The following is a 27611-nucleotide window of genomic DNA, read 5'->3' on the forward strand; positions in this document are numbered from 1 at the left end:
CATCCTTACTTCAAGGTAGTAAGTGTATGTGGTCGGCCCTAAACTACCTACTCTTTAGGTGAACCCAGACCCACAGATTTTAGGAGCCACAGAGAGAGGTGCTCTTGTGGGCAGTGGTGGTCAGGGAAGGGGTAGGAGGCACACAGTAAAGTGCAAGAATCTACAACACTTTGGACTGACAAGTCAGGATTTCACTCCACTGGTTGGGCAGCCTGGCGCCATCCTTGGGGAAGTTGGTAGACGGAAGCGTGGAATCCTCATAAGGATTCCTCTGAGGAAGGAGCCAAGGCTGGACAGAAACCTCATGGAGGTCTCCCAAGTTCCTTCCATCCTGATGAAGTTTTCCAAAACAATAGAAAATCTTGTGTTCTCAAGGTTGGGGCTCACACCACGGAAGTCGTGTGTCCTGATTTCATTTTCTTCAATTGTTAAAATTGCTTCTGGAAGGTTTGTTGCTCCCTGCCTGGCATTTATCTGGTGGTTGGGACTGAGCCAGCATGTTCACAGACAGGTGTGCAAGGGGATCTTACAGAACAGCAAATGTACCCCACTTGACTCTGGATGTGAGGTTCAGGCCATTGTGCTTAACCTCACATAAGTCTCATGGGGTGGTCACTGTGGTGGCCAACCCACCAGGGACTCACCCAGACCCCCAAGTACATATTACACTTCTTTTTCCTGGAGACCGAGATGGAAGGGTAAGATGCACCTGCTCGAGAGCTCCTTCCTCTGAAGTATTGTCGGGCTTGGGCAAAATATTTTAGGCCTCCCTCAGGAACTGGAGCTAGGAGGAAAGGCTGGTGGCACCTTTTGGCAATTCCTTGGGACCCGCCTCCCCAGGGGAGAAAGGTCAGAGAAGCCAGGCGGCCCTCCGGGTACACTACGCCTCACAGCACCAGGGGGTCGCTTGCAAAGGACCCACGAGCGGCTCCCAGGCACCACAGGACGGAGGAGCTGCAGGGTCTGAGCGCGGCGCTGGCGGGCCCGCGGCAGGCCGCGCGGGCGCGGAGGTGACGGGGCCCGGGGCGGTGCCGGCTGGGCCTTCCCAGCGCCGGAGCGAAGCAGCGCCGGCTTCCCGCGGCGGTAAGGGGGAGTGGGCTAGAGAGGTCCCTTTTCAGCCCAGACGCCGCAGCTGCAGGCCTCAGAGAGGCCCTGCCAGCGCCGCGGTAGGGCCTGCGACCCGGGCCCCGCCCCACCTGAGCCCTGCGGCAGCGCGGGCCGGGCTGGTCGCGCCGTGTCCCGCGCGGGGGGTGGGGGGACGAGGCCTTGCCCCTCCTGGAAGGCGCTTGGGGCCTTCGCAGGACGAGAGGACGTTCGTGTCATTTTTGGAAAAAGGAACCGAGCTACCTGTGTCTTGTTATGAGCACGAACTTAGGGCCTTGTTTTGCCAGACCCCGCACGAGCACAGCACCAAAAGATTGTCTGTGCTTGCAAAGGGCTGAAGGTCTGAAACGATTAACAGCCCTGCCTTTTAGTGAAAGAACAGTGTTGTTCTTGCCAGGGCTTCGAGTAGGGAGGCAGTAGTGAACCCCGAACAAATACAGATACTTTTGTTTCGGGAAATAAGGGTCATTTGAAGTGTGCAGGTAAATAACCGTGTGATCTGCCCCTCCTTTACACGATGGTAGAATTAGATGCCCGGTTCTGAATATCTGCCTTGGTTAAAACAAGCAGCTGTAAATGCCGAGGTTGGGGTTTTCCAGAGAGCTGTGGGAGATCAGGGTTCAGTGGTTGGTTGGGTCCTAAACCACTGAACTCCAGGTTTAAACTATTTATTGTTTGGTCAGCCATTTGCAAGGAAATTGGTTAACCTGAGTAGGTAAAATATTTTATGTACTGTAGATGTGCCACAAAAAGGAGTTTTAATACTCTCCAGGTCTCTGATCATGTCTAGGTATCATTCACTGGCAGAAATTCTAATCAGATAGGTTTATTACCATGAAGAAACAACAGAGTTTAAGCCTGAGTTTATAACTCATTTCCTTAAACAGCACACTTGTACAAAACACTCAGTCTTAGCTGGGAAACTGTTTGTAAATCAATGCCTTTTTATGTCTCTTCATTCAGTTTTGATTACCTAAGTCTTTATGGCAAGTATCTCATTAGTTATGAAGTTTGCTACTTTTGGCATCAACTCAACATATTTGAATTTTGTTTAAAATAGCAACATTATATATATATATTCAATGTGAGCATGGATTTCTGAATCATCTGTTTGCCTGAGGCAGCAACAAATACATGAAGCTTGACAGGGAGATGAAAATGCATATGAAGCATGCAGTTGATTTTTCCATTTTTGTCCACGGTAGAAGAGTTTCTCCTGTAGTCATTGCAAGTGGCTAGCCTGTATCTTTTGAAATGCTAAAATGGTAAGTTTGCTTATGTGAATTTTTTTTTCATTCTATCTTGCTTCTTTATTTTAGTGGAAGATACATGATTAGGAAGCCACTGAGAAATGTGTTCATCATCCTTGTATACATTGACAAGAAGTAGTTTCTCCTAACAGGACAGGTAATTGTACTTTAGGATTACTTGGGGCTTTTTAAAGCTAATTCATTAGGTAAACTGATCTCTCATGCAGGGGTCAGTAGCCTTTTACTAACAGCAGGCCGCTGCTTCCAGCCCTGCTGCCACTGTGGGTTGCCACCCCATGGGTTGCTGTTTTACCCCTTTAATGTAGTCTCAGCCAAAAAACTGCTGAAAAAAGGGTGTCAAGCACTACTTTGGAGTGGCTAATTTGGCAGTGACTATGTAAGCAAAGGGTGTAGTATGCAGGAAGCATCAGGCACTTGACCTGCCCTTAGTAAAAAATGGACAGGTGCACTTAATAAAATGTGAACCGAACCAGAACTTCATGGGGCAGATTCCATCTGCAGGTTGCCAACTCCTGATGTAGTGCATTGCCGTCGTGTTTGCAGCACATGTAGGATCTTGAAAGTCAGACGTTGGAGAAAATGTCTGACTTCGTTTTTTCAGATACTTAATATTATCAGTAATTTGTATAAGTTGTAAAGTATGTTTCCCTTTCTGCAATTTCTGACACCAGAGCTAGTTAACTTATGTTCTTCGTAAGTAAGAAATGTAGAGAATAATTGAAGTATGAAAGAAATAATTAGCAATTAAAATATCTTGCTAATCAAAAACCCATAAATGTAAAAATGCGAGCAAACGCTTACCACTTTCTGAAATTAGGAAGTGAATGAAGAGAGCCTCATTCTACTTCAAAAGTTTTGGAATATAGAGTCACACACTAAAATGTGTTGGAAATCCGTCGCATGGCTGTGAGATTTATATGTTTACTAGGAGCTTATACAACACTTATATATAATGCAGTAATTCTTAACCAGCGTGCCACAGCACCCTGTGGTGCCTTGAGATACTTTTAAGGGTGCCGGGGGTGTCACACAATGTAATTAGTTCTTCTAGGTACACAACATGGTTCACAAGCTAAACCCAGAGATTTCAAATAGGAATCCATAGTTAAAAATGTTCTGCCCTGTTGTGGTCTTTCCAAGTTCTTTGCAACATAAAATTTGCTCTATTATTTTTCTGTAGTGAAAAATCAAGTGAAAATTAAGAGCTGGCATTTTCTGAGGGGTGCCTTGACACTAAAAAAATTGAGAACAAGTAATATAGTGTTATGGGGGGATATATTGGGTTAAGTATTTTGCAGTAGAAATTCCTGGTGATTGCATTAGTTTCCCTCTAATTGTAGCTAGGGTCCCATGCACAATTGCTATTAGGAGTACTTAAAAATAAATAAACAAACCCCACTTATTATTTGTATTCAGTTTGTGATTTTCTGATTAGCTTTGTTCTCAGCTCTACTTCATTTGATTTTGCTACATTTACTGATTCTGCTCAATTTTATTTTTACTAATTATAAATTAAGTTAACAGTTTAATTTACGATTTGACCATTTTAAAGGAGTGGTAGAGTATACTGAGTTGTAAGTGACAGTGTCTACTTAGACTATATCAGCAGATTGCATACCAAGAAATACTGATACTGCAGGTTTTTGTTACAAAGGTCACAGAATATTGCACAAAATATTGCATGCAACGAACAAATTTGTGTTTAGTACCCAAGACGGATCATCTTATTCATTATCTTCTATAGGGAAAGTTTTAGGCCTGCAGGATAAGGATCTTAGCGGAAGGATTAAAAAAAATCAACTGGGCATACCAGGAGTTGCTGCCTAGAGCTGCACTGGGTTGCATGCGAGACACCTCTGCTTGTTCCACAGTCCCCTTGACTTTGATGAGGCTCTATTAGCAATTCAGGAGCCTACATTCCTGCCAGTAAACATCAATTATGGTAAGGCCTTCATGGCCATCCTTGTTGACACATAGTTCAGACCTTAGAAATTACAGTTTGAAGGCAAACATGTGATGTGTTCTATTTCAATATTTTTTTACTGTAGAATCAACGGGGGAATATGGTGGAGGGGTAAGAGTTGCCCCGATAATGTAAGAAATATCAATACATTGGGACAAACAGTAGAGAATTCTAATAGAGAGCCCAAACAGCTAAGCACTTGCAAGCTTACGCTTATGCATGTAAACATTGAATTAAGTAGGGTTGTTCATGAAATAACCAGCCCACATGTACAGGATCAGGGCCCAAATCAGGAATCTAAATAATTACATCTACAATACTTTCCTTTGGAGCATCTGTGCAGACCCATTAATGGAATGCAGAGGTCCACACTAGCAAATCCCAGAGTAAAAATGGGATCTTAATATTGCATGCTCACAACCCTGAAAAATTGTGCATCAGCATCTTTCAATTCAGGGGGACTACTATTAAGTAAAACTACTCATGTAAATGTTTGTAACATCACTATATCAGTCCCTTGAAGGATTTGATTATTCAGTTTAGATATATTCTTTAATGAGATAATATTTGTGAAATAAAGTCGTTTTTAGAATGATTACAGGTAGAGGTGCACCTCTATACACAGATATATTGGTCACATATTGATTGGCACCAAAATAAGGAAAATTTACATTCTTGGCAATCGGCTTTTTTGGAGTGATGTGGCGAATTAATGTCACCAATAAATGCCACAGTGCAACACTCAGGCAGCCAGGAGCACAGCCCAGCAGTGTGGAGAACAGCCAGGTCCAGCTGGTAAGTCTGTTGGGAGGGAAGGGGCAGGGGGGAGGGAAGAGGTTTGGGGGGCAGATTGAGGCCCTGTGGTGAGGGCAGGACTGGGGCATGGGCAGGTGCTACACAGTTGGGGCGGAGCAGGGGACAGCTGCGAGTGGCTCATCCAAGGGGCACATGGTAGGGGTGGCAGCTTCTATCCCTGCATGCACTCTGGGAGGACATTGGGGGTGTGTGCCCCCGGATCTGTGCATGGGGTGAGGCAGCTGCTGCTGTGGGCTGGGGCTGGGCTGCATTTGGGGCAGGTGGCAGCAGCCATGGGAGCAGGGGACATGCCAAATTTTGGGGTGGCGGCTCTAGCCCTCCCCTCATAGCCACTTCCCAGCACCATCACCCCATCCCGAGTGCAGCCCCAGCCCAGCCCCCACTGGGAATAGCTTGGCGCCACCCCAGCCCTGCCCCACACGCAGATCTGGGGGCACACACACCCCCATGCCCTCCTAGGGTACACACAGTCCACCTCTCCCCCCTGTGACCCTCAGAGGAGCCACTTGTAGCTCTATGCCTTGCCCTGACTGTGCAACACCTGCCCCTGCCCCGCTTCCTTTCACCATGGGGACCTCGATCTGCCCCATGCCCCTTCCCTCCCCCTTTGCACCTTCCCCCACAACAGACTTACCAGCCGGATGCCACTCTCCATGCTACCTGGCAAATAATTTCATTACAACTGGATTGAAATAATATAAAGAGGTCTCTTTGATTCATATGGGAAGGGAAATTTACTTTGATGTAACTTGTAACAGAATAACCTGAAGAGCTAAACATAACAGTGTGATTTGAAGGGATGCCAGCTTCAGGAAAGGAGCAGACAGTTCCAAAGTGGCTAACTCCCTCTGTTAGCACCTCAGGCACTTGGAATTCATGGTAGAGAGACATATTGCAGCTTACCATCAAGGCATCAAGCCCATGGATATACTGTTGCCAGCTGCCATTTGCTGAGAAAATTGCTTCCTAGGCCAAATAGTAATTCTCAGCTTTAATAAAGACAGGCCCCAAATTAAGCTGAACTTCATCTAGTGTGCTCAGCAAGAGAAGTATTTACTTAACAAATTAATGTTAAAGATGTCAAAATTCATATCCTTACATCTGTAATTTTTTGTATATGTAGGTCAGGGTCAGTTGCAGCAAGTGAATGTCAAAAAGCCCAAATGATCCCTCATGTTCTTAGATAGTTGCTGCTTTGTAGAAGTCTAGAATTTGTCAGAATAACAAGCTCAGAGGTTTTGTAGGTGATTGGGGTGGGAGGTGGAGGAAGAAAAAAACCCACGTGTGAATGGATTGTTATGTGCTCTGAGTATAAGCTCTGGAGGTAGAGACTGGCTTGTATTTTGATATGCTAGAATTGATAACTATGGTGTTCTTTCATGTAGTCTTTTTAAGAGTTACGGTGTATAGCAAATGACATGATCAAATGAAAGCAAAAGCTGACGAGTATTTAAATCACTGAAATTTCAGAACAGTATGGTCATTTACATGACACTAGTGGCCATCTGTATGGGTACTTCTCACTCATGTTAGGCTGCATTTAAAATGTTTGTACCTGCCTTGTAAAATTCTAATGCCTGAAGTGGGTAGTTGGATTTTTTTTTTTAATGGGCAAATAAAATATGATTCTGTACCATTAAAATGATTTCTGTATTTACATTTTTCCAATTGCTGTGGTGGTCATTTGTCAAACACAAGTGAATTTCCAGGGTCCTTAGGCAGAAAGGATTTGAATATAACTGCACACTGACAGATCAGCTTAACTCTTTTGTTATAGATCAATAGTCTCTAACCTTTTTAAGCACAAGATCACTTTTTGAATTAAAGTGCAGCCCCAGGATCTAACCTCCAGACTAGGCTGAGACCACCATAGGTGGAGGGAGAAAAAATTATTTGGGGGGAGCAGAGTGTGTGTATGCGCGTGCACACCCCACTATGCCTTGCCCTGCCCAGCAGGTAAGTCTGTGGGGGAGAGGGTGGAGGGAGGGGTTAGGGCTGTGGCGGGGGGGTAGATCAAGGGCTCCCATGGTGAGGGAGGAAGGGAGGGGGGCAGAGTCAGGGTCAGGTGCTGCAGTGAATGGGACCCAGACTGGGTCATGTGGTGGGACAGTTGGAGTCTGGGTGGCTCGTCCAGGGGTGCCGTGGGGCTCCTGCCACTATGCATGCTCTGGGGGAGGCCAAGAGTACACATGCCCCCCTCTCCCCTGATATATGCACAGGATGGAGGTGGCTGCTGCTGTGCATTATGCTTTCAGCCCCACTGCTCCAGGAGTTGTGCAATGCCACGTGTGTCCCGCCACTAGGTGGGAGGGGGTGCAGCACGGCACAGCTCAGTGGTGGCAGGCACATGGCGTCTTGCCACTCCTGCGCCAGCTGCAGCAGGGCAAAGAACCCAGCGCAGAGTGGCAGCTGCCTCCACCCTGTACATAGATCTGCCAAGGTACGCGCAGCAATGGGAGCCCCCCAATACCACTGGACAAGCCGCCTGGGCTCCTATTGTCCCACCACCCAGCCTGGCCAGGGCCACATTCACCCCAGCCCCTGCTTGTGCCACACTCCCTCCCTTACTGCGGGGCGGGGCCTCAGTCTGCCCCCCAGAGCCCCTTCCCCTTCACAGAATAGATTGGTACTTGCCTGCCGTGCTGGGCAGCCAGTGATCCACATGCCGGGCTGCGTGCATGTCTCTTTCCACCCGTGCTGCAGCTGTTTGAAGCCTGTGGCTGGGCTGCCTTGTGGCCCAACCCACTGCCCTGTGTTTGTGGGGACTGAGCCCATTAGCTCTGGCCTTCTGCAGCCTATGGCTCTGCCCTGGCTCTGGAGCAAGCTGCCCCCGTCCCAAGTTCCCAACAGCTCTGCCACGTGCGCTGCCAGCGCAGCTCAGGCTGGTCTCCATGGCAGCCCCAGCCTGAGCTTTCCCATGCAGGTGTGGCTGGGGTCTCCATGGAGACTAGCCCGAGCCATGAGGGCAGGGGCTGCTGGGAAATGGAGTTTGGCTGCTGGCCGGATCAGCCATTTTGCCCACCCCTGTTTTATGCCTAACTCTAGCTTGGAAAAAAAACGAGAGTGAGATCGACTGTCAGGGGCTCCACGATTGACCAGTCGATCGTAATCTACCGGTTGGTGACTATGGTAGACTGTTGTAGATGGTCCCAGTGCTAATATTGTTAGAATGGATTGATTGTTGACTATATTTTTGAGAGGGTTTGGTGTACTGGGGTCTCTGCCTAAGTTTTCTGCCAGGCTGTGAGGGTCAATAAGATGTTAATTGCTTATTTCGTGATTTATAACATATGCTGTTTTATCTTTAGGTCCTATTGTATGCTAATGCAAACTGGTACAACTGAAATGGCTTCTGTGTAACTAAACCAGTAGTTCCCAACATTGTTAGACTTGAGACAGCTGGTATTTTCTGAGGATCTTAGTTTTCACTGTTTAACTACAGAAAAATAAAGCAGTTCTTCTGTTGCAACAAATTCAGAAAGAACACAACAGGTTAGTGTGTTATCGACACTATACATTCTGATTTGAAATCTCTGGGTTTATCTTCTGCATCACATTTGCACACTTGAAAGCAATAATACTGTGCAGCACTCTGTAGCACCCTGGTTGAGAATCACTGAACTAGACTCATGAAAGTGTATGGGTTAGTTATAAATCTAATTTCAGGTTAGTTACTCCAAATTTACTCTCAACCCCTCTCTTCCCAGTTACAAAGATCACACTTGTCCTGTGTTTCTAAAATTAACTTTCTGGGCTTGTCCCCTACATTAAAATATTAATGTAAATGGCCTATCTGGCCCTCAGTGTACAAGTGTCACTGTCTTATCCGTTAGTTTACTAATTTTGTAGTATGTATGGAACTTCATAAATAAAACTGCACTGCTCAGCACTATGTGGTGTGTTCTAGTAATTAATCAGAAATGGCTCCAATTACTAGCTGTTTCAGCAGAACATACTGTGGTCATCTGTAACATCATCTATTATTGATGTATTGTAGCAATATAAGCAATAAAAAAAGAACTTGCAGGGATTCCCTAATGAAAATAATGATTTTGTTTTCTTCCTAAATATTTTCTATTATGGATCAAAAGTAACTTCCATATTTTTAAAAGTGTTTACTATCTGGTTTGTGAACCACGTGCTGTATTGTACTGTTCAGAGTAGCCCTCTTCGTCTGTTTCTGTAGTTCTGGTTCAGACCCGATGCTTTGACTAATTCATTCCCCCTATACTTAAAAGAGAGTGTGCAAAAACCATGTCTTTGGTTTGGCTGATTAGAAGTACTGCAGAAGGCAGTATCTCTGCACCTATAAGTAGAGGGAACCAAATTAGCTGGGAAATTAATTTGTAACATGCAAAACTTTGTTTTAAAGTTGAACTTACTTGAAGAAAATAACACTAGTCCCAACTTTCTCTTTTTAATAAATGAACATATAACAGTTAAAAATGTAGTTTGTTGATACCAAATGCCTCTGATGTGCCTTGTACCAAGACCTCTGTCTTGCACCAATGCTTTTTTTCCCCTGCTTTGTTCTTGGCATAATTCAGCTTGCCTACTTTGAGTAACTATTTTGATGAGCATGCAAAATATTACTGTTATTACTATCCTGCTATGAGTGGGCAAACAGGTCTTGTGTTTGGGCTGGTGAATTTTCTGTGATTATTTTGCAAGGCTGCTGAAAGTGCAATATAGTCCAAAGGATTTATTGGTTGAGGTTAACTCTAAGCATATCTGATCATCTTGAAATGATTATTTTAATATCAGAATTAGAAAATCCTGAAAAAGCCATTTAGTTTTAGGATTAAATAAAAAGCTTTTCACTGTAATGGTACAATAGAATCTGGATCATTCATATCTGGTCAATTTGCAAACTGCTTAATTCACAGTGGGTTGCTGAATCAAGTATGTGTCAGTGTGTAGCTGATCAGAAAAGTGGTGCCCTGTGAAATAAAAGCTGAAGCAATGAGCTGGAGCAACTCAGTGTTCCTGCATAGCCATTTGCTACAGGTCTGCACACCCCCACTTACTTCACAAACCCTTATCTTGTGGGGGAGGGCAGTTAGGAACCTAATCCTGCAAAGTATATGGGTTCTACAGTACTAGAGTCTGCATAGCATATTAATTTTAACAGTATTGTTGCTCTCAACCTTGTATCCCCTGTTTTGTGAGGGTACTTAAATACAAATGTGTTTTCTTATTATATAGAACCGCCATGAGCAAATTATCAAAGCTATGTTTTGATCTGGGAGTATAAAATCTTTTTAAAATCACTAACCTCATCTTTTGTTGCTTTAATAATCCTTATTTCACAAGTACAATAGAAGTATTCTTTTTTATGCTGAAATTCCTAAGGCTAGAACCTTTATTTTAAATGGGGGTTTCTTTTAATAGGATTTCAAGCTCCTAGACTTCAGTTTGGTGCTGTAAGGCAGATGTGTCTCCTATGTAAGGTACCTGTGCAGTAAATAGAAGAGTGTGCTTGTTGTCTGCCATCTTGTACTCTTTAAGCAATGTAGCAGCAAATCACTTTAAGCATCTGAAGAGAGTTTTGAAACACAGTAGTTATGTGGAAAAAGAACTGTCCGGAAATGTAATGATTCCCTGCCATTTTTGTCAGGCTGCAGAGCAGACTTGAAAATGGTTTGCCATGTGGTAAGTGCTCAATCAATATAAAATGCTACCATGCCACTTAATATTTTTGTTTCTTATTGAAGAAAATAGTTCATCTGACCCCAACAATAAAATACACAGCTGCAGGTTTCTGGTTGATGTTACCTCTCTCACCTTTCAGGACCAAAGCTTTAAAAAAAAATAAGTGCATTTTTCCATTGACAGGCCATAATAAGAAAATGGACATATCATAAAATACAGCAGCTAGATTTTTTTTAATGAAAAGTTTGAGAAGTTCTCTTCCAAACTGTGTTTGAGTAAGCTTGTAGCAGTACATCATAGTTCCTTTGCCATACCTCTTTGTGCTGTGAACCTGTTAGCTGTACTGGGTGCATCTTTGGATAGGGAAACCAAGTACCACACAAACTTGTTGAGGGGTGTTCACTAGGTGGCATTCTTTATTCTGAGTTAGTACTTTTCCACAGGTCCAGTGCATAGATATGGAGTGGTGCTATTGAATGAGATATATAAATTGAGGGTCCTAACCCCTTCACACTCTAAGATCATGTGGCACTTCAATGAGCAGTTTGGTTGGTACTTGAATTGGAATGTATAATGTAATTACATTCTGCTTATTTATATTTTCCTGGCTCTCTTCCTTCATTTCCTGTGTTAATGATATACAGTAATACTGTATACTATTGCAAAAGTGGTAACATTAAAGTGTGGAGTAAAAACAATTTCTGCATACCTTCAGTGTCCCACAAAGGGGTACTGGGATAATCACTTAAAGAAATGTTAAGCAGTAGAAGTTCTGAGATATAAAGAAACATTTACTTACTTACACTTGATATTATATCCTTTATATATGATATAACGTGAGTATGTGTAAATGCTTCCATATATATGCATTACACACACGCACACACACACACGTGCGCATATATATGGAAGCATTTACGGGGGTAGGCAACTCCCAGCACATGTACTAGAGTATGGTATGCAAAGGCATTTTGCTTGGCACGTGTGCCTCGGCGTGGATGGCAAGGAAGGACTCAGGCTGCACTGGCACAAGAAGGGTCAGACCCCTCATGGCTCCCCCCCCATTTTTTTTTTTTAAAGAAACCCCCCCCCTTCTGACTATACTCAGTTTTAGCCACAGAACTATGCATCCCACATTTTTGTATTGCCTGTTTCCTATAGAATGCTCTCCATTCTTATTAGTGCGCCAAGTGTATGTGCCTAGTTCAATATCTCCTTTTTAAAGTGAACCAGTAGTTAAAAACACTGAATTATTAGAGTGCAACTTCTTCTGAGACATAAATATGTAGGAGAGGGGGATGCAAATTGTACCTTTTACTCAAAACCATTAATGGCACACCCATTAAAACAGGGGCAGTTGCTAGGAAACAAATTCAGCATGGTTGATTTCACTTACTAACAATGTATAGATGTGGCACCTGGTGCTATTTGCAAGTTTATATACAGTGACACTAACAGGTGCAAATTGGTGTTTGTTGGTCTGCATTTAAATAGGTGTAGGTATTTTTCTAACTTAATGCTACTTTGCTGCTTGTAAAGCATTAAACAAGTGAAAAAACTAATGCAGTATTCAGAAGGGTTTTAATGGTTTATAGAGTGTTTATTTTTATGCAACTCATGATATGAAAGTGGCAGCCTTTTGGCACAATGTGCTCCTACAGCAGAAGTATCTGATACCCAGTGTGATTACTTTAATTGGCAAGTTTATTTCTAGACAGTGTGACTTGGTAAGAGAATTCTACTCCACATGCCTGCAAGTAAGATGCCTATAACTTCATATTTATTGAATGCTTGGAGAAGTTTGCAGGCAGAACAACAATAGAACTCAGTAATATTTAAAAGAAGATGTAGCTATGCTGGGATTACATTATGTTGATCACTTAAGAGAAATGTATAGTGTTTAAACTTCTTGGTGAAAGGAACTGGGAAGGGGGTTTTGGTGGAGGGTGGGGTTTATTTTTGCATTTGTTCTAGAGTCAGTACTCCCTGTCGTTGTCCCCCCCCCCCCGAGACAGGTCTTTAGCTAGTGGCTTTACAGCTTGAACAGCTTTTGTAGAGTTCTACGTCCATTAGGCCTAATGTCTATGTCCATTCAGGCCTAAATCTTTCTAAGTTCCTGCTAAAATGAACAGGTTTATTTATGAATGTTTTAACTCCATCAGTTCAGCTGAAATAGTCCCCCTTGAAGAAAAGGTAGGTTGGCCAGAATCACCCTGAGTCTGAGAGATCAAAGCCCTCCTTTTATAAGAATTTTTAACATCATTTTTTTTTTTACTTGATTTTTTGGGCACTTATTTAGATCCTAAATTGTCTTATCCTGTTCTCTTGGCTTGATTTCAAATCTTTAATTGGCTATTAGATAAAAGCACCAAAAAGTCCTGCTGAAGCACGTGAGCTATATAGATGCTGAGCGAGCTGGGTCAAACTGACATGGGTGTGCGCTGCGCTTGGCGTGGGGGCACACTGAGCTGAAAGTGAAGTGCTGGGTTTTTTTTTCCCCCACATCTGTAAGCAGTTTTTGTTAATATATCACCTTGGAAGGCTATGTGAATACTTGTGTTCTATCTACTCTTGAGGACAGTTGCTAATAAGCAGTTGAGGTAGCTGCATTGGTGCCGGTTTGTAAGCACAAACCACAGTAAGAAAGAGGTAAACCCTGATTAACCCAGTTGGTACAAATCCCCAATATGCCTTATTTTGGGTTTAATGACAGTACTTGGTTATCTACACTGACTTCTGAATCAGGGCTGTTTCCTGAGGAATTGGTTTACTTGGAGCATTTTTTCTTCCTCCTATGTGGGACTTTGGCATACTTATCTGGGGTCAAACAAGTGCTAGGTCATGTTAGGAGGCTAGAGATCTCCATTTCACTTTGACATAAAACATAGTGCCACAAGATGCTGGATTTGAAATCTTTGTGCATTTAAGTTACAGAAAAGCTGCAATGTGGTTTGGTACTGAATTTTATCTAGACCAGGACTTCAGTAGGGGGAATAAGCAGGAGATGTTTTTTAACCAATTCCCACATTTGGGGGAAGAATTTTTTATTTTGTAATGACCTGCTATCCAAAGGTCTAATATTTGAGGGTTGGGGGAAGTTGAAATCCTAGAATAATGAGCTCATCCGATCACAGGTGAAGGACAGGGAAAGAAGAAAATGGATGTAGTCAGTCGTGCCATTCTACTGGACTCCTCCATCTGGGTACAAAACAAGACAGGTGTTTTTCCCTTTCCCTAGCATGAAAGAGCCTGAGTCACCTGATCTTCCAGGTGTGCTGTAAAGCTTCTCCTTGTGAGTGTGCAATCAAGCAATACCAGAACGGTTTTTTGCTTGAGGCTGAGGTGAAATGAGAGTTCAAGTTTTGATCTGGCTTGCTAAATATGGAGTAGGATGCTGAGTGTGGTGTGGTGGGAGGAGAATCACTACTGCTTTGATTAACAAAGGAAGCACTACAAAGCAAAAATAATTTGTTTTAAAATTTATGTTGGGAGCTTAGAGGGTCGTCTTTTGTGTGGAGCTTTTAAGTAAAAGATAAATACATGGTTTGTATCAGGAGTACTGCCTGGTTATTGCTAATAGAAGTAGAAATTTGGAGCTTTCCCTGAGAGTTTTCAAAGTATAAATATGTAAAGGGATGTATTGAACAATCGTAAGTATATAGGACTGTCTCTGAGGTGGAAACCGCCAACTGCAGTGGAATCTAAGCCTTCATTAAAAATAAATTATTTATAGCCTTCACAGTGGCAAAAGATGTATATAAATGAAATATAACTAATATCGTAATCTCTAAACCTACAGAGATTACTACTGCCGCTCATGGCAAAGGAGAGTTGACGTGTCTGTTGCTATTTGGAATAGGGAGACCCGAAAGAAATCTGTAGCAGCAGGCAACTGAGTGGAAGCCAGGATGTGAAGCTGATATTACCTTGCCATCTAAGCATGGGAATGGTGCTGTTTTCTGTGTTTTGGAGGCTGGTGAAAGACAGGAGCAACATAAACCAAATAAGACCAGGCCAAGAGCTCATTTATTAATGGTGCAAGATTAATTGAACTTAAGTCAACGTAGGCAATTTTAGTAGAGTTCATCCAGCAAGAACTTGGGCCAAATATGAGTGCTTAGTCTGGCAACATGTTTTCCCTTGGGACAAGTACTTAGGTTAATGCGGTGGTTATGTTTTTGGGCTGAAAAAAGCCATCACGAGTAAATTAAAAAGTCCCTGGTGAATCATTTATTGCATGAAGGAGAATGCTGTGGCCTTCAGTTTTTCAAAGGAAGGAACACATTAAGTATACACCTAACTCTGAAAAAAATTAATCTGAGAATGGTAGCTGTGGAGGGAGAATAAACTGGAATCAGAAGAGGTAAAAGTTCTAGGAAACATAACATATAGCAGCAATCTCCTTTTCAAGTGTGGGCCATGAAATTGCTAATAACATTAAAGGATTTTCTAAAATGGGTCGGCAGTCCCGGCATGAGTGCAAAAGCATGGCACATGAGGCCATTTTGCTCGGCATGCCAGCACCCACTTGGGCTCTGGGCAGCTGCTGCCAGCTGCTGGCACGAAGCTTGGGCTACTCACAGTAGGCAGCAAGGAGGCTGCAAGCGCTGCTGCAAGCAGCCTGACCTCCTTGGTTGGCAGCAGCTACTCAAAACCTGGGCCAACGTCTTCCCAGAGGGGGAACTGCACTGTGGGTAGGATCAGGGTGGGCTCAGCTGCACAGGGTGGGCTGTGCAGCCCAGGCAGTGCTGGAAGGGGTGGGCTCAAGTGTGGCAGGCAGCGGCCCAGGTGGTGCTGGAGGGGTGGGTACGAGGGTGGGGGCTAAGGTGAACTTGGGGTGACTACAGCCCTGCCCCCCAAGATCTCCCTCCTAGCATTGCCCCTGTGCTCCAGGCTTTGTGCTAGTGGTGGCTGCGCACACACCCCTCTGGGCAGATGGCAGGGGAGGGGCCTGAGGCAGTACAGCCCCAGGCCCCTCCCCCGCCATCTGCTTTTAGGTGCATGTGCAGCTGCCACCAGCACAGAACTGGTGCCAGAGCTTCAGCTTTCCAGCATCAGCTCCGTACTGGCGGCAACTGCACATGCACCTAACAGCAGATGGTGGGGGAGGGGCCTGAGGCAGCACACACATGCATGCCTCCAGGTGGCTGGTGGTGGAGGAGCCAGGGTGGCACTGCCCCAGCCCCTTTCCTGCCCTGCACCCCCCGTGCCTGAGAGCAGATGGCAGGGGGAGGGACCTGGGTTTGCACTGCCTCAGGCCCTTCCCCCATGATTCACCCAGAGGGGTGCATGCAGGCACTGCTGACACAATGCCCAGCTGGGGCTCGAGCCCAGTGCACAGGGACAATGCCTTGGGGGGGGGGGCGGCGGGGAGGCTATAGCCACCCCAGAATTCACCTTAGCCCCTCTTGTCCCCATAGCCATCCCTCCAGCACTGCCCGGGCCACCACCACTCACCCTACAAAGCTGAGCCCTCCCGTCCCAGTGCCACCCAGGATGTGCAGCCTGTCCCACACAGCTGAGCCCACCCTGCTCCCGCCCAGGTGGTTAGTGCTTTTCTCTTCCCTTTTTTTCCCCTCTCTTCTTCTTCTATTGCTTCTCTTTTTTTCTTTCTCTTCTCCTTTTTTCTTTTCCTTTTTTCTCTCTCCTCTCCTTTTCTCTCTCTCTCTTCTTTTTCTCTCCTTTCTCTCTCTCTTTTTTTTTTTTTTTGATCACAGCATGCTTAACAAAAAAGGTACACAACAACAGAGGTAGCATATGAAGTTTTACTTATTGTCACATGGTTTAGACTTTCTAGAAAACCTGGAATGTACTGAAAAAAGCAACATTTATGATTATTAACTATATTAATATTTTTTGGCACTCTGGCCTAAAATGTTGCCTACCCCGTTTCCTGTATGTAATCTGATTAGGGAAAGCAATAAGGAGGCATTTTACTTTTATTTCTGCTGCCATTTGACCGAAACAAGTCATTTGATTAGCAGTCTGCAAATGCCTACATTTTATTAGGTAAGGTATTTAAAAATTAGTGCAAAGCAGGCTTTACAGTAGAAAGTAGATATATAACTGAGCAGAAATACCCATCTTATAGAGAATACATGCTGATGGGCTGACTTTTGTTAGTCTGAAATGTCAACCCTATCATTGCCTTTACATTAATATTTAAGCTATTGTAAGTAAAAGTAGGTAGCAAAGAAGAAAAGATGGGTCCATTATGGATCATTTGAAAATATCTCCTGTCAGAGTGGGTTAACATTTAAGATTTGCTATTTAAAAATGTAATTTTTTTCTTTTTAAAAACAATCCTATTCAAACTTAATTGAAGTTGGGGCAACCTATATTAAGGTCTAAACTTTCAATTACATATTAATCTTAATGAAAAGTACTTGTGCAGTACATGTTTACTAGTGAAGGTTTAAGGAAAGTTAAACCACAAAACTTCTGTAAGTCCCAGGCTAAGCACCTATGATTAGGAGTTCACTGAATTGCTACAGCAGCTTTGGACAGCAGTGGCCTCTTGCAGGTACACAGTGAATATTTTCTTTTCAGTTTATTAAGTGAGGGCCAGTTTTTATGGCTAGTTCATTCAAAATTTAGAAACAGACTGGGAATTGGAAAAAGCAGGAAACATTGTTTTCATCTTCTAGTCTTAGGAATATGAAAAATGAGGTGAGAGGGGATGAAATCTACCACTTCTAAATTCTGGAAGACTGTGGAGACAGTAAAAAGCAAATTTAGTTTTCCAACTACTTAGCACTTAGTTCTAAATTCAGAACATTATTTGATAAACTTTTTCCTTATATAGCCAGCAAATGAAAGGTAGTTTTATTTAAGTAATAATAAAACCAGTTGAAAATGCTGTTTTAGTGCCTCTTAATTGAATTCTAATTCCATCCCAAAGCAGTTTGACCAAACTCATGAGCAGAAATATGCATCATCTGGTAAATAAGGAATATAATTTTCTAGTTTCTGATATACAAACATAAAAAATTAAGGATCTGAATAAACATATGTAATGGTACATAATAGCATAAATACATGTGTATAGAGATGCCTTCCTAGTTTGCAACAAAAAGTACCATATTTAGTGAAAAGCCTGTAATTAGTTGCAAATCAGCTTGTCTTAATCATTACCAACTGATGAAAATCAACCTTTCTTTAGGAAAATAACAAACAGTACAGATGCAAAACAAGATTAAGATAGATTTTAATCAGAGTTGCCTGCTTACTGATTTAAACTGTGATTAAAATTGGTGATTTAATCCTCTGATTTTAACTAAATCTATCATGGCTATATTAGAACAATCACCTTACTGGAATACCTGAATGTACTTTTGACTGGTAATGTAAATGGGACCCAACTGTGGTGTTATTGTGCCCTTGAAGTATGCTACTACTCTGGTTTCTCCTGGCAGTTAAAATCCATTTAAGCCCTATGTAGGCTACAGAACAGAGCTGTTTTACTTGTCAGGGTGCCACCTCATTCTAATTAGGTTGTTCCTTGCATTGAGCTCAGTGTAGTGTAGATTACATTTACTTGTCATTGTACTGGATTTGTAATTGGTTTTGATGCAACAATTTCAGTATTGTTTATAATCTGTGATTTACCTGGAAAGGCCAGTACATATTCAGGTTTCCTTAGACTGGTGGCAGGCTGTCTTAGTGACATTAAAGTTAATTCTGCAAAAATCTTAAAACCAAGACTTGGATGATACAATTCAGTGCATGGCTAGGCAGATGGTATTGCCAGCAGGGCTTTGCCTTCTTTGGGTATGGGATGTTGTTCCAAGAAGAAGGAGTTCTAGGAAGGGATTAATACACCTGATGAAGAGAGGGAAGAACATTTTCAGACGGACTTTCTAACCTAGGGAGCAGAGCTTTAAACTAGGTTCACTGGAGGATGGAGACCAAAGCCCAGAGGTAAGTGGGGAAGTGGACATTCTAAAGGAAGCACAAGCAGGAAGGGGCAGCAGAGGAGGCATTCTCATTCTTCGTGAGAAAGTGGGGCAAGTGGTTAGTTACTTCAGTCTGTACACAAAGGCACAAAACCTGGAAAACTAGCAGGATGAATTGGAAGTTCTTAACAGACTTGGTGGGGAAGCTCAAATAATTTTAGTACTGTCATGGATGGCTACAAAATGTTGAGGAAGAACAGGCAGGGGAGAAGAAGAGGATTTGTGCTTTATGTAAAAGAGCCGAATGATTGCTCACAGCTCCAGCATAAAACTGGAGAGAGGCCTATTGAAAGTCTCTGAGTTAGGGTTAGAGAGGAGAGCAACAAGTGTGATATCATAGTGGATGTCTGCGATAGACCACCAGACGAGGAGGAAGCGGTGAATGAGGCTTTCTTCAAGCAGCTAGCAGAACATTTCTGATCACAGACCCTGGTTCTCATGGGGGGACTTCAGATCACTGTGACATCTGCTGGGAGGGCAATACAGCAGTGTACAGGAAATCCCAGAAGTTTTTGGAGAGTGTGGGGGACAGCTTCCTGGTGCAAGTATTGGAGAGGCCAACTTGGGGCCATGCTGTTCTTGACCTCCTGCTCACAAACCAGGAAGAACTGGTGGGGAATGTTCAAGGGGATAGAAACTTGGGAAGCAGTGACTGCTTGAGTTCATGATCCTGAGGAAAGGAAAAAAGGAGGGCAGTAGAGTAAGGACTCCAGACTTCAGAAAAGCAGCTTTTGACTCACTGGGGCAACAGATGGGCAGGATCCTCTGGGATGCCAGTCTGAAGAGAAAAGGATTCCAGGTCATCTGGTTGTATTTTAAAGAAACCTTATTGGCCATGTCCACATAAGCATGGATGTTTGTTTTTCCTGGGACAAGAAGCAATGGCATACCTTGTGGCAGTTGGTATTAAGTGGAGTGCCCCAGGGGTGTGTCCTGGGGCCAGTTTTCTTCAATATCTTCATCAATGCCCTAAAGATGGCATAGCGTGCACCCTCAGCAAGTTTGTAGTTGACACCAAGATGGAGGGAGTAGTAGATATGCTGAATGTTAGGGTTAGGATTCAGAGAGACTTCAACAAATTGGAGGATTGGACCAAAAGAAATTTCATGAGGTTCAACAAGGACAAGTGCCAAGTCCTCACTTAGGATAGAACAATCTTATGCACAGGTACAAGCTGGGGGCTGACTGGTTGGGCAGCAGCTCTGCAGAAAAAGACCCTGAAGGTTACAGCAGACAATAAGCTGAATATGAGTCAACAGTATGCTTTGTTGTGAAGAAGGATAACGGCATACTGGGCTGCATTAATAGGAGTCTTGTGAACAGATTGAGGGAAGTAATTCTTCCCCTCCTATATGGCATTAGTGAGGCAACATCTGGTGTAGTGTGTCCTGCTTTGGGTCTCCCACTATTGAAAGGATGTGGACAAATTAGAGTCCAGTGGAGGACAACAAAATTGTTGGGGTCTGGGGAACATAACTTATGGGGAGAGACTGAGGGAAACCTCCATCCTTGGAGACTTTTAAGACCTGGCTAGATAAAGCCTTGGCTGGGATGAGATGGTTGGAGACGGTCCTACCTTGAGCAGGGGGTTGGATTAGATAACCTCCTGAGGTCCTTTCCAACCGTTATTTTCTATGATAGCTGTCTACAGACCTGAAACAGCAGCCATTACTTTTTCTGTTTGCCTGTATTTTTCTACTTGTTACGGCTATCATAGAGCATAATTAGGGGTGTAATCATAACTTTTGCTGAAGTACAGGTTATATTTCTGATTTAATTACCTATCCTGTGTTCTTATTTTTGCTACATGCTGATCCCTTGGCATTTTCCTAATGCTTCAAGGATATACAGTCTGCAAAGTATGCTCCTTTATGTATTGTTTTGAGAAACTGATTTAGGAAACCTCTGTAATGCTGCTTATTTTATAAGGGTTGTACTTTCTTTAGGGAGAAGTGCTGATGTCAAGATGAAAAACCAGATACCTCTCATTCTCCTAGCTTGTGGCTCCTTTAATCCTATCACAAACATGCACATGCGTTTATTTGAGCTTGCCAGAGATCACCTCCATCAAACAGGTCAGTATGGTGAAACTGATGTGCATCTCTTAGGGGTGGGATATAATTTGTTAGAAGGGATTGGATTGAGGGTGTGTGCGCTGTCATTTTAAAACTTGCTCCTTTTAAAAAGCATTTTTATTGCTAATTGGGATGTTGATTACACATTTAATGCCAAACTTAATACAGAAATTCTACTGTTGTTACCTCTTTTTGAGTCTAATTGCACAAAATGGAGATTTTATAGCAAGGTGTTCACACAGTTGCATTTAAAGTTTGGGAACAGTTTTAAGATTAGATTTTTAGGGGAAAACTGCTGCAGCTGAACCTGGTAAAAAGGTACCCGTAACTTCTTTGGAGCAGTGAAAAAACATTTATTTTGAAATGTCATGCTTTTGTGATGATGTAATTTAATATGAAGAAGTGGTACGGTTTGCAGTTTTGACTGTCAGGTGAAACTGGGGAAAATATAGTGGTACGGTTTGCAGTTTTGACTGTCAGGTGAAACTGGGGAAAATATAGTGGTACGGTTTGCAGTTTTGACTGTCAGGTGAAACTGGGGAAAATATAGTGGTACGGTTTGCAGTTTTGACTGTCAGGTGAAACTGGGGAAAATATATTTGTTATTCATTATGAACTAGGACTTCTAGCATATGAACTTCTAGCATTATGAACTAGAATCTTCTAGCATATTCTAAACAACAGAAAGGAGCTCAAAAGAACTAAATCACAGCAAGCTAGAAAGTAAGAGCAACAAAGGAAAACACCAAGTGGCCTAGCAGCATCAAGTGCCCAAAAGAAGCAAAAATCTAAAGCAGCACAAAGGATCATATTCTACTTTTGCTTAATTCTTTAATTCCGGAGTCACTTCTTTAATGGACATCAAGCTGGCATCCAAAATAAAGAACAACAAAAAGTCCTTCTACAGGTACATGAGGAGCAAGAAAAAAAAAAGCTTCACTGTGGGATCCCTGCTGAATATGGAGGGGCAGCCCACAGCTGATCCCAAAGAAAAGGCAAAGCTCCTAAATGAATACTTCACATCGGTATTCCAGAAAGCTAACAGGAGCTGTACACTTGTCCAGAGGCCCAGAGAACATGGGGAAGTCATCATGAAGTCAGTCATGACAGACATCATGAAGTGAGTCCCAAACAGGTGAGGGTCCTCTTAGAACAACTGAACATTTTCAAGTCTGCAGGGCCAGATGACCTGCTACATCCAAGAGCCCTGAAAGAACTGGCTGAAATCATAGCAGGGCCTTTGGTGAAGATATTCGAAAAGTCATGGAACTTGAGGGTGGTCCGGGATGACTGGAAGAGGACCAATGTGATGCCCATCTTTAAGAAAGGGATGACCCTGCAAACTGTAGACTGATCAGTCTGACTTTGGTACTTAGGAAAAACTTTTGAAAAAATTGTTAATGAGGCCACAATCACAAGCTTATAACTGTCAGGGTATTAAGAAAAACCAGCACATCTTTGTGGAGGGTAGCTCATGCCTGACAAACCTGGTGTCCTTTTACGACCAGGTAACTAACCAGCTAGACAAGGGATGTGAGGCAGTGTAGCAAAAAACTTTTTTTTGCTTGCACCCCACTCCAATGTGAAGCCCCTCCATATGGCAAAAGCCCCTTTTGCAGTATTTGCCCCCTTTTGGGGATGCTTTCTCTTCTCTACTTCTTCTTCCTTCCTCCCTCTTCTTTGTTTATTATTATTATTGTTATAGAATATAAGGTGTACTTGTAATAAAAATATAGTTTGTAGATGCTATTATGGGTATAAAACAGTATTCTGCATCAGTATGTCCCCCCCATTGTATTTGGTCTATTTGTTGTATGTGCCATGGCATTTCACCCTTTTATGTTTTATATTCTATGCTTTTTAACTTCATAACAAATTTACTTTAAGTTTAAAAGTAAGTTGTACCATGTAACGATGTTAGCAAAGGCAAGAATCGAATCGCAGTTTCTCTGTATTGAGCAAGTCCCTGAATGAATCATGACTGATTGTGTAACACAGTAGCTAGCCAGGATAACAAGTTAACAAGTGGCAATTTAACACCTATGAAACCACAGACTAATGAGAGGAAAGGATCAAGATAGAGCCAGGAACTCCCTGAAACTTCCCTGTTAAAGGTACAGAAGACACAGTTTGAACTAATCAATGCCAAAGACCAACTTTTGGGACTGAATACCACTCCTCCCCCAGTCAACCGCTCCCAGAGCCCTAATAATCATGGCAGTGAATTAATCAAACTTCATCAAGGGACTCCTGAGATTGCATGTACCTGTGGATGTGACCTCTGGGGCTGAGAGATGCCATCTAGCAACCACCAAGGGGGACGTCCCACGAGGTCAATAACCCTTGGATTAGGCAAGTCTGAAAATTGGGGAGTCACCAAATTCTGCCAAAGAGGGATAAAAGGCAGTGAAGAATGGCTCCCAATGGCACCCTCTTTGACCTGACCAGCACCCTGCCTTTCCAGCCCGAAGGACCAGCCAGCGACCCCCTTCTGAAGCAACATTGCACTGAAAGAAGCCTTTACTGGCCACTGATGGCAGACTCCAGAGCTTAGGGATAAGTAAATCTTGACACTGGTGCTTAGTGTTCATAGCTAGCTACTGTGAGTATGTGTGTGTTTGAGGGGATCAGCCCCAAGGTTTATGATCTGATTTTTGCATCCTTCTGATAAACCAGAATTTTATGACGATCCTGCAACTTGGTCCTTTGTAGCCAACAGTAGATATGATTTACTTAGACTTCAGTAAGGCCTTTGATTCTGTCCCATTAAGTTATCTCAGTTAAACTGGAGGGTACTGGCCTGGACCAGCCTACAGTGAAGTGGATGGATAACTGACTTAGAGGCTGGTCCCAGCAAGTTGTAATTGATGGGACGGCCTCATCCTGGAGGGCTGTCTAATGGTGTCCCACACGTATCGATGCTTGGCCCCATGCTTTTTAACATATTTATTAATGACTTGGATGCAGGGGTGGAATGCTCTATGATTAAATCTGCAGACAGTACCAAGCTGTGAGAAAATGTGGGCGCACCAGAGGACAGGGTAAGGATCCAGGATGACCTTGACAGACTGGTTCTAGGAGCTGATTGAAATCAGATATGGTTCAACAGGGAAAAGTACCGGGTCCTTCATCTGGGTAGGAAGAACCTTCACCACAATTACAGGTAGACCACTGACTGGCACAGCTGAATGGGACCTGGGTGTCACAATCGACCAGAAGATGAATATGAGCCAACGGTGTGAGGAATTTGCCAGCAAGGCAAACAGAACTCTGGCATGCATCAGCCGGTGTGTTGCCAGCAGATCCAGGGAGGTGCTTCTCCTTCTACTCAGCGTTGGTGAGGCCACAACTGGAGTACTGTGTTCAGTTTTGGGCACTGCACTTCAAGAAGGATGTGGATAAGCTTGAGAGGGTACAGAGAAGGGCCACCTGCATGATTAAGAGCCTGGAGGATAGGCCATGTGAAGAGAGACTCTGGGAGCTGGGCTTGTTCAGTCTGGGTAAGAGGAGGCTGAGAGGTGACTTGATAGTTGCCTACAAGTATGTCAGCGGGGAACACCAAGATCTGGGGGAGCAACTCTTCAGGAAGGCACCCCTTGAGAGGACAAGGACCAGTGGTCACAGACTAGTAGAGGGAAGATTTAGGCTGGACATGAGGAAGAACTTATCTGTTAGGGTAACTTGAACCTGAAACTCACTCCTGGCAGAGGTGGTGTGGTTGCCATCCTTGGAGATGTTCAAGAGGAAGTTGGATAACCACCTCGAGCTAGTTTGAGCTCATTAACCTCTTGCCTATGGTGGGGGACTGGACTCAATCTAACAGGTCCCTTCCAGTCCATTGATTCTGTGATTCCAGAAATTAATTAGCAGCCATACCCTGCCTCATACTTAAGGCAGATTGTTAAAATCACAGTCTGGCCCAAATTTTAGGATAACAGGAAAGTAGTTTTGGAAGATACCTCACAAGATCATCTAGTCCAGCTCCCTGCTGAAGGCTGGATTCCACATCCCAGACTAAGTCATTCCAGCTAAGTGCCTGTCTAGTCTGTTCTTGAAGATTTCCAGGGATAGAGATTCCACAACTTTATTTCTAATGCTTTATCCCTAAGCTGATTTTTCTGTGCTGCAGCTTGAGGCCATTGGTCTTGGTCCTGTTCCTTACAGCCACAGAAAAAAGTATACCTCCATCCTCTCTCTAATTTCCATTCAGGTATTTGAAGCCTGATACCAAATCCCACATCAGTCTTCTCATTGCCAGACTAAATAACCCTAGTTCTTTTAGTTTTCTTCATAAACCTTTCTTCCTAGGACCGTAATCCTTTTCTGTAACTCTATACTTGCCTGTCTCCAAACTCTTTACATCCTTCTTGAAGTGAGGGGCCCAAAACTAGACGTAGTACTCCAGGTGAGGCTTCACCAGTCCTGAATAGAGTAGAAGATTTACTTCCCTTGATTTCCAGATGCAACTCCTGTTAATACAGGGGTGGACAAAACATGGCCAACAGGCTGGATTTAGCTCACCAGTTGATTTTTATCTAGCTCAGTCAGGCACCATAGGTGGTGACACTGTGGCAGGCCCTAGGCAAGTCGTGCTCAGGCCTCCACCTCCTCTGGTTAGTGGCATGGGCGGCAATTGTGGGTCCAGCCTTTGTTGGTGTCACAGGGGACACTGGGTGGAAGCAGCCTGCCTGCCTACCTTCCTGGCACCACACGGCAGCCTGGGAAATAGTCTGGCCCTCCCTGGGCCTATGGAGCTTGACTGCATTTCGCAGGCACCACAGGGGATGCTGGGTAGAAGCACTATGCAACACCAGCAGAGGCGGAAGCACTATGCAGCACCAGCAGAGGCGGGGGCCCAAAAGTGGCTCAGCAGGACCTGCTGTGTGGTCCCAGGTGGATGGGGCTGCTTGTTTGTGTATAATGCACTTGCTTTGACTTTGTCATTGAATTAGTGTCAACATAGGTAAGTGTAATGCATGCTGTACAGTAGATCTCTACAGATCTTTCTAAACAGACTTGCTTTATCACTGTAATGCTGATCACCTAAATGTATCGTATAATAATGAAAATTTTACCCGTCAACCCAGAAGGCTTGTTAGATAGTTTTTTCAGGCTTCAGGTATACTACTTGGGCTTTTTCTGTAGCACCATCACTCTGCTTTCTAAGTGCTTACCAAAAACCTCTTTGCTGTAGGAGTTAAAAAAAATCTTCAGTTTAATTTTTGCAATAAATTATGGGTGCTTATAGATGATGGGGAAAAAAAATAATGCTTTACTTTTAGCTTGGAGTGTCTCCACCCCAAGCACATGCCAGAAAGAGGCATCACATTAGCTTGACCCAGCTCACGCAATGTCTGTATAGATCATGCACATCAGCTGATTCAGTTGGCTATTAGATAAAAGTCCTGCTGAACCACCTGATCTATACAGATGCTAGGGAGCTAGATTAAACTGATGGATTAAAGCAGCCATTAAGTGTAGATCTTTTATCAAAATGTTTTTCATTGAATGCACAGCAAGACAGAAATATGAGGAAGTGGCAGGGATCAAACATGCAGGAGCTGTTCACTGTACATACAATAAATACTAACAAGCACTATTAAAACTAATTGTGCTAAAACTAAGATGAGTAAGTCCTGTGTCTTGTATTAAGAGCCATAGATAGATTAAAATGCATTTTCCTAAAAAATATGGCACTATATGTTTTAAATTTACTGGGCTGCATCATTGAAAGATATATGAAAGCAGGGATTGGTATGCTCTTGGCATCTACAGGCGATTAAACTGACAGAGCGTACTTCATAGTTGGTTCAGAGTCAAACACTGGTGCAAATCAAAGCAGATAAACCATACACCTGGCAGATTGCTAAAGAAATTGTTCCTAGTCTATAAAACTAAATTCCCTGAAATTGCCCAGAGCTGCCTTGAACAGCTTTATTAGTGCATACAATTCAGCTCTGCTTTCTTCTTGATGAATACCAAAAAGCAACAAGAGCCACCCCCCCTTTTTTAAAAAAAGTGGCAGAGATATCAAGTGCTCCACTTTCTGCATTTGGAAATTCCAGTTGTAGTCCAAAACACAGTGGCACCTATATATGTACCTGACACCTACTCTGACGTGTTCTAATTAGAACGCTTCAGCAGCCTTAGTGTCACGTAGTCAGTGTCCCCACGTTTCAAAATTGTATCAGGGCACTTTAACTAAAGTTCACTGAACAGGCTTTAGTTAAAGTGCCCCTGCCACCATTTTGAAGCATGAGACCCTGAATACACAAGACACTGCGGGCGTTTTAATTAAAGTGGCTCCCGAGAGCCCCTCTAATTAAAATGCCCCTCCAGCCCTGGAGCACGTGTAAAGCTGCCCAGTGATATCAGTGGAAGGACTGTATTGTCTTCAGTGGTATTTCTGTCATGCCCTGTATTTGGTATAGAAGTTTTTATCAGCTGCTTCCTTCATATATTGTATCAAATCATTCTACTTTTAGCCAAATTGGTGTTCCTGCATAATGGTCAGTTCAGCCAGGAAAGAATGGAGTCTTGTAAATTGTAAAAATCCTGGTCAAGCTTTTTGAGAAAATTATTCTGGCGCATATCCACGAGGGGCCAGCAGGGGAGATTATGCTTAGGGGCAACCAACACGGGTTCATTAGCGGCAGGTCCTGTCAGACCAACCTGGTGGCCTTCTATGACCAGATCACCAAATCCTTAGATGCAAGGGTAGCAGTGGACGTAGTCTTCCTGGACTTTCGGAAGGCCTTCGACACTGTCTCTCACC

The 27611-nt window shown here is 43.5% G+C and overlaps 1 protein-coding gene across 4 annotated transcripts in view; it reads left to right on the forward strand.

The window, feature by feature from the left end:
- Positions 1-1015: 1015 nt before the first annotated feature.
- NMNAT3 (nicotinamide nucleotide adenylyltransferase 3) overlaps positions 1016-27611 on the forward strand; it is a 66309-nt gene continuing 39713 nt past the window's right edge. For 2 of the 4 annotated variants that reach the window (XM_019533083.1, XM_019533086.1), the window contains exons 1-3: positions 1238-1586; positions 2424-2511; positions 20708-20836. In XM_019533083.1, the coding sequence (XP_019388628.1) occupies positions 20728-20836 (109 nt within the window). In that variant the 5' untranslated portion in view covers positions 1238-1586; positions 2424-2511; positions 20708-20727. Of the gene's footprint in view, positions 1084-1237; positions 1587-2423; positions 2512-7088; positions 7111-20707; positions 20837-27611 lie in introns of those variants that run through there. The other 2 variants (XM_019533084.1, XM_019533085.1) reach the window with 2 other exon arrangements.

This window comes from Crocodylus porosus, unplaced genomic scaffold, assembly GCF_001723895.1.
Source record: "Crocodylus porosus isolate Cpor-Errol unplaced genomic scaffold, CroPor_comp1, whole genome shotgun sequence".
Taxonomy (NCBI): domain Eukaryota; kingdom Metazoa; phylum Chordata; order Crocodylia; family Crocodylidae; genus Crocodylus; species Crocodylus porosus.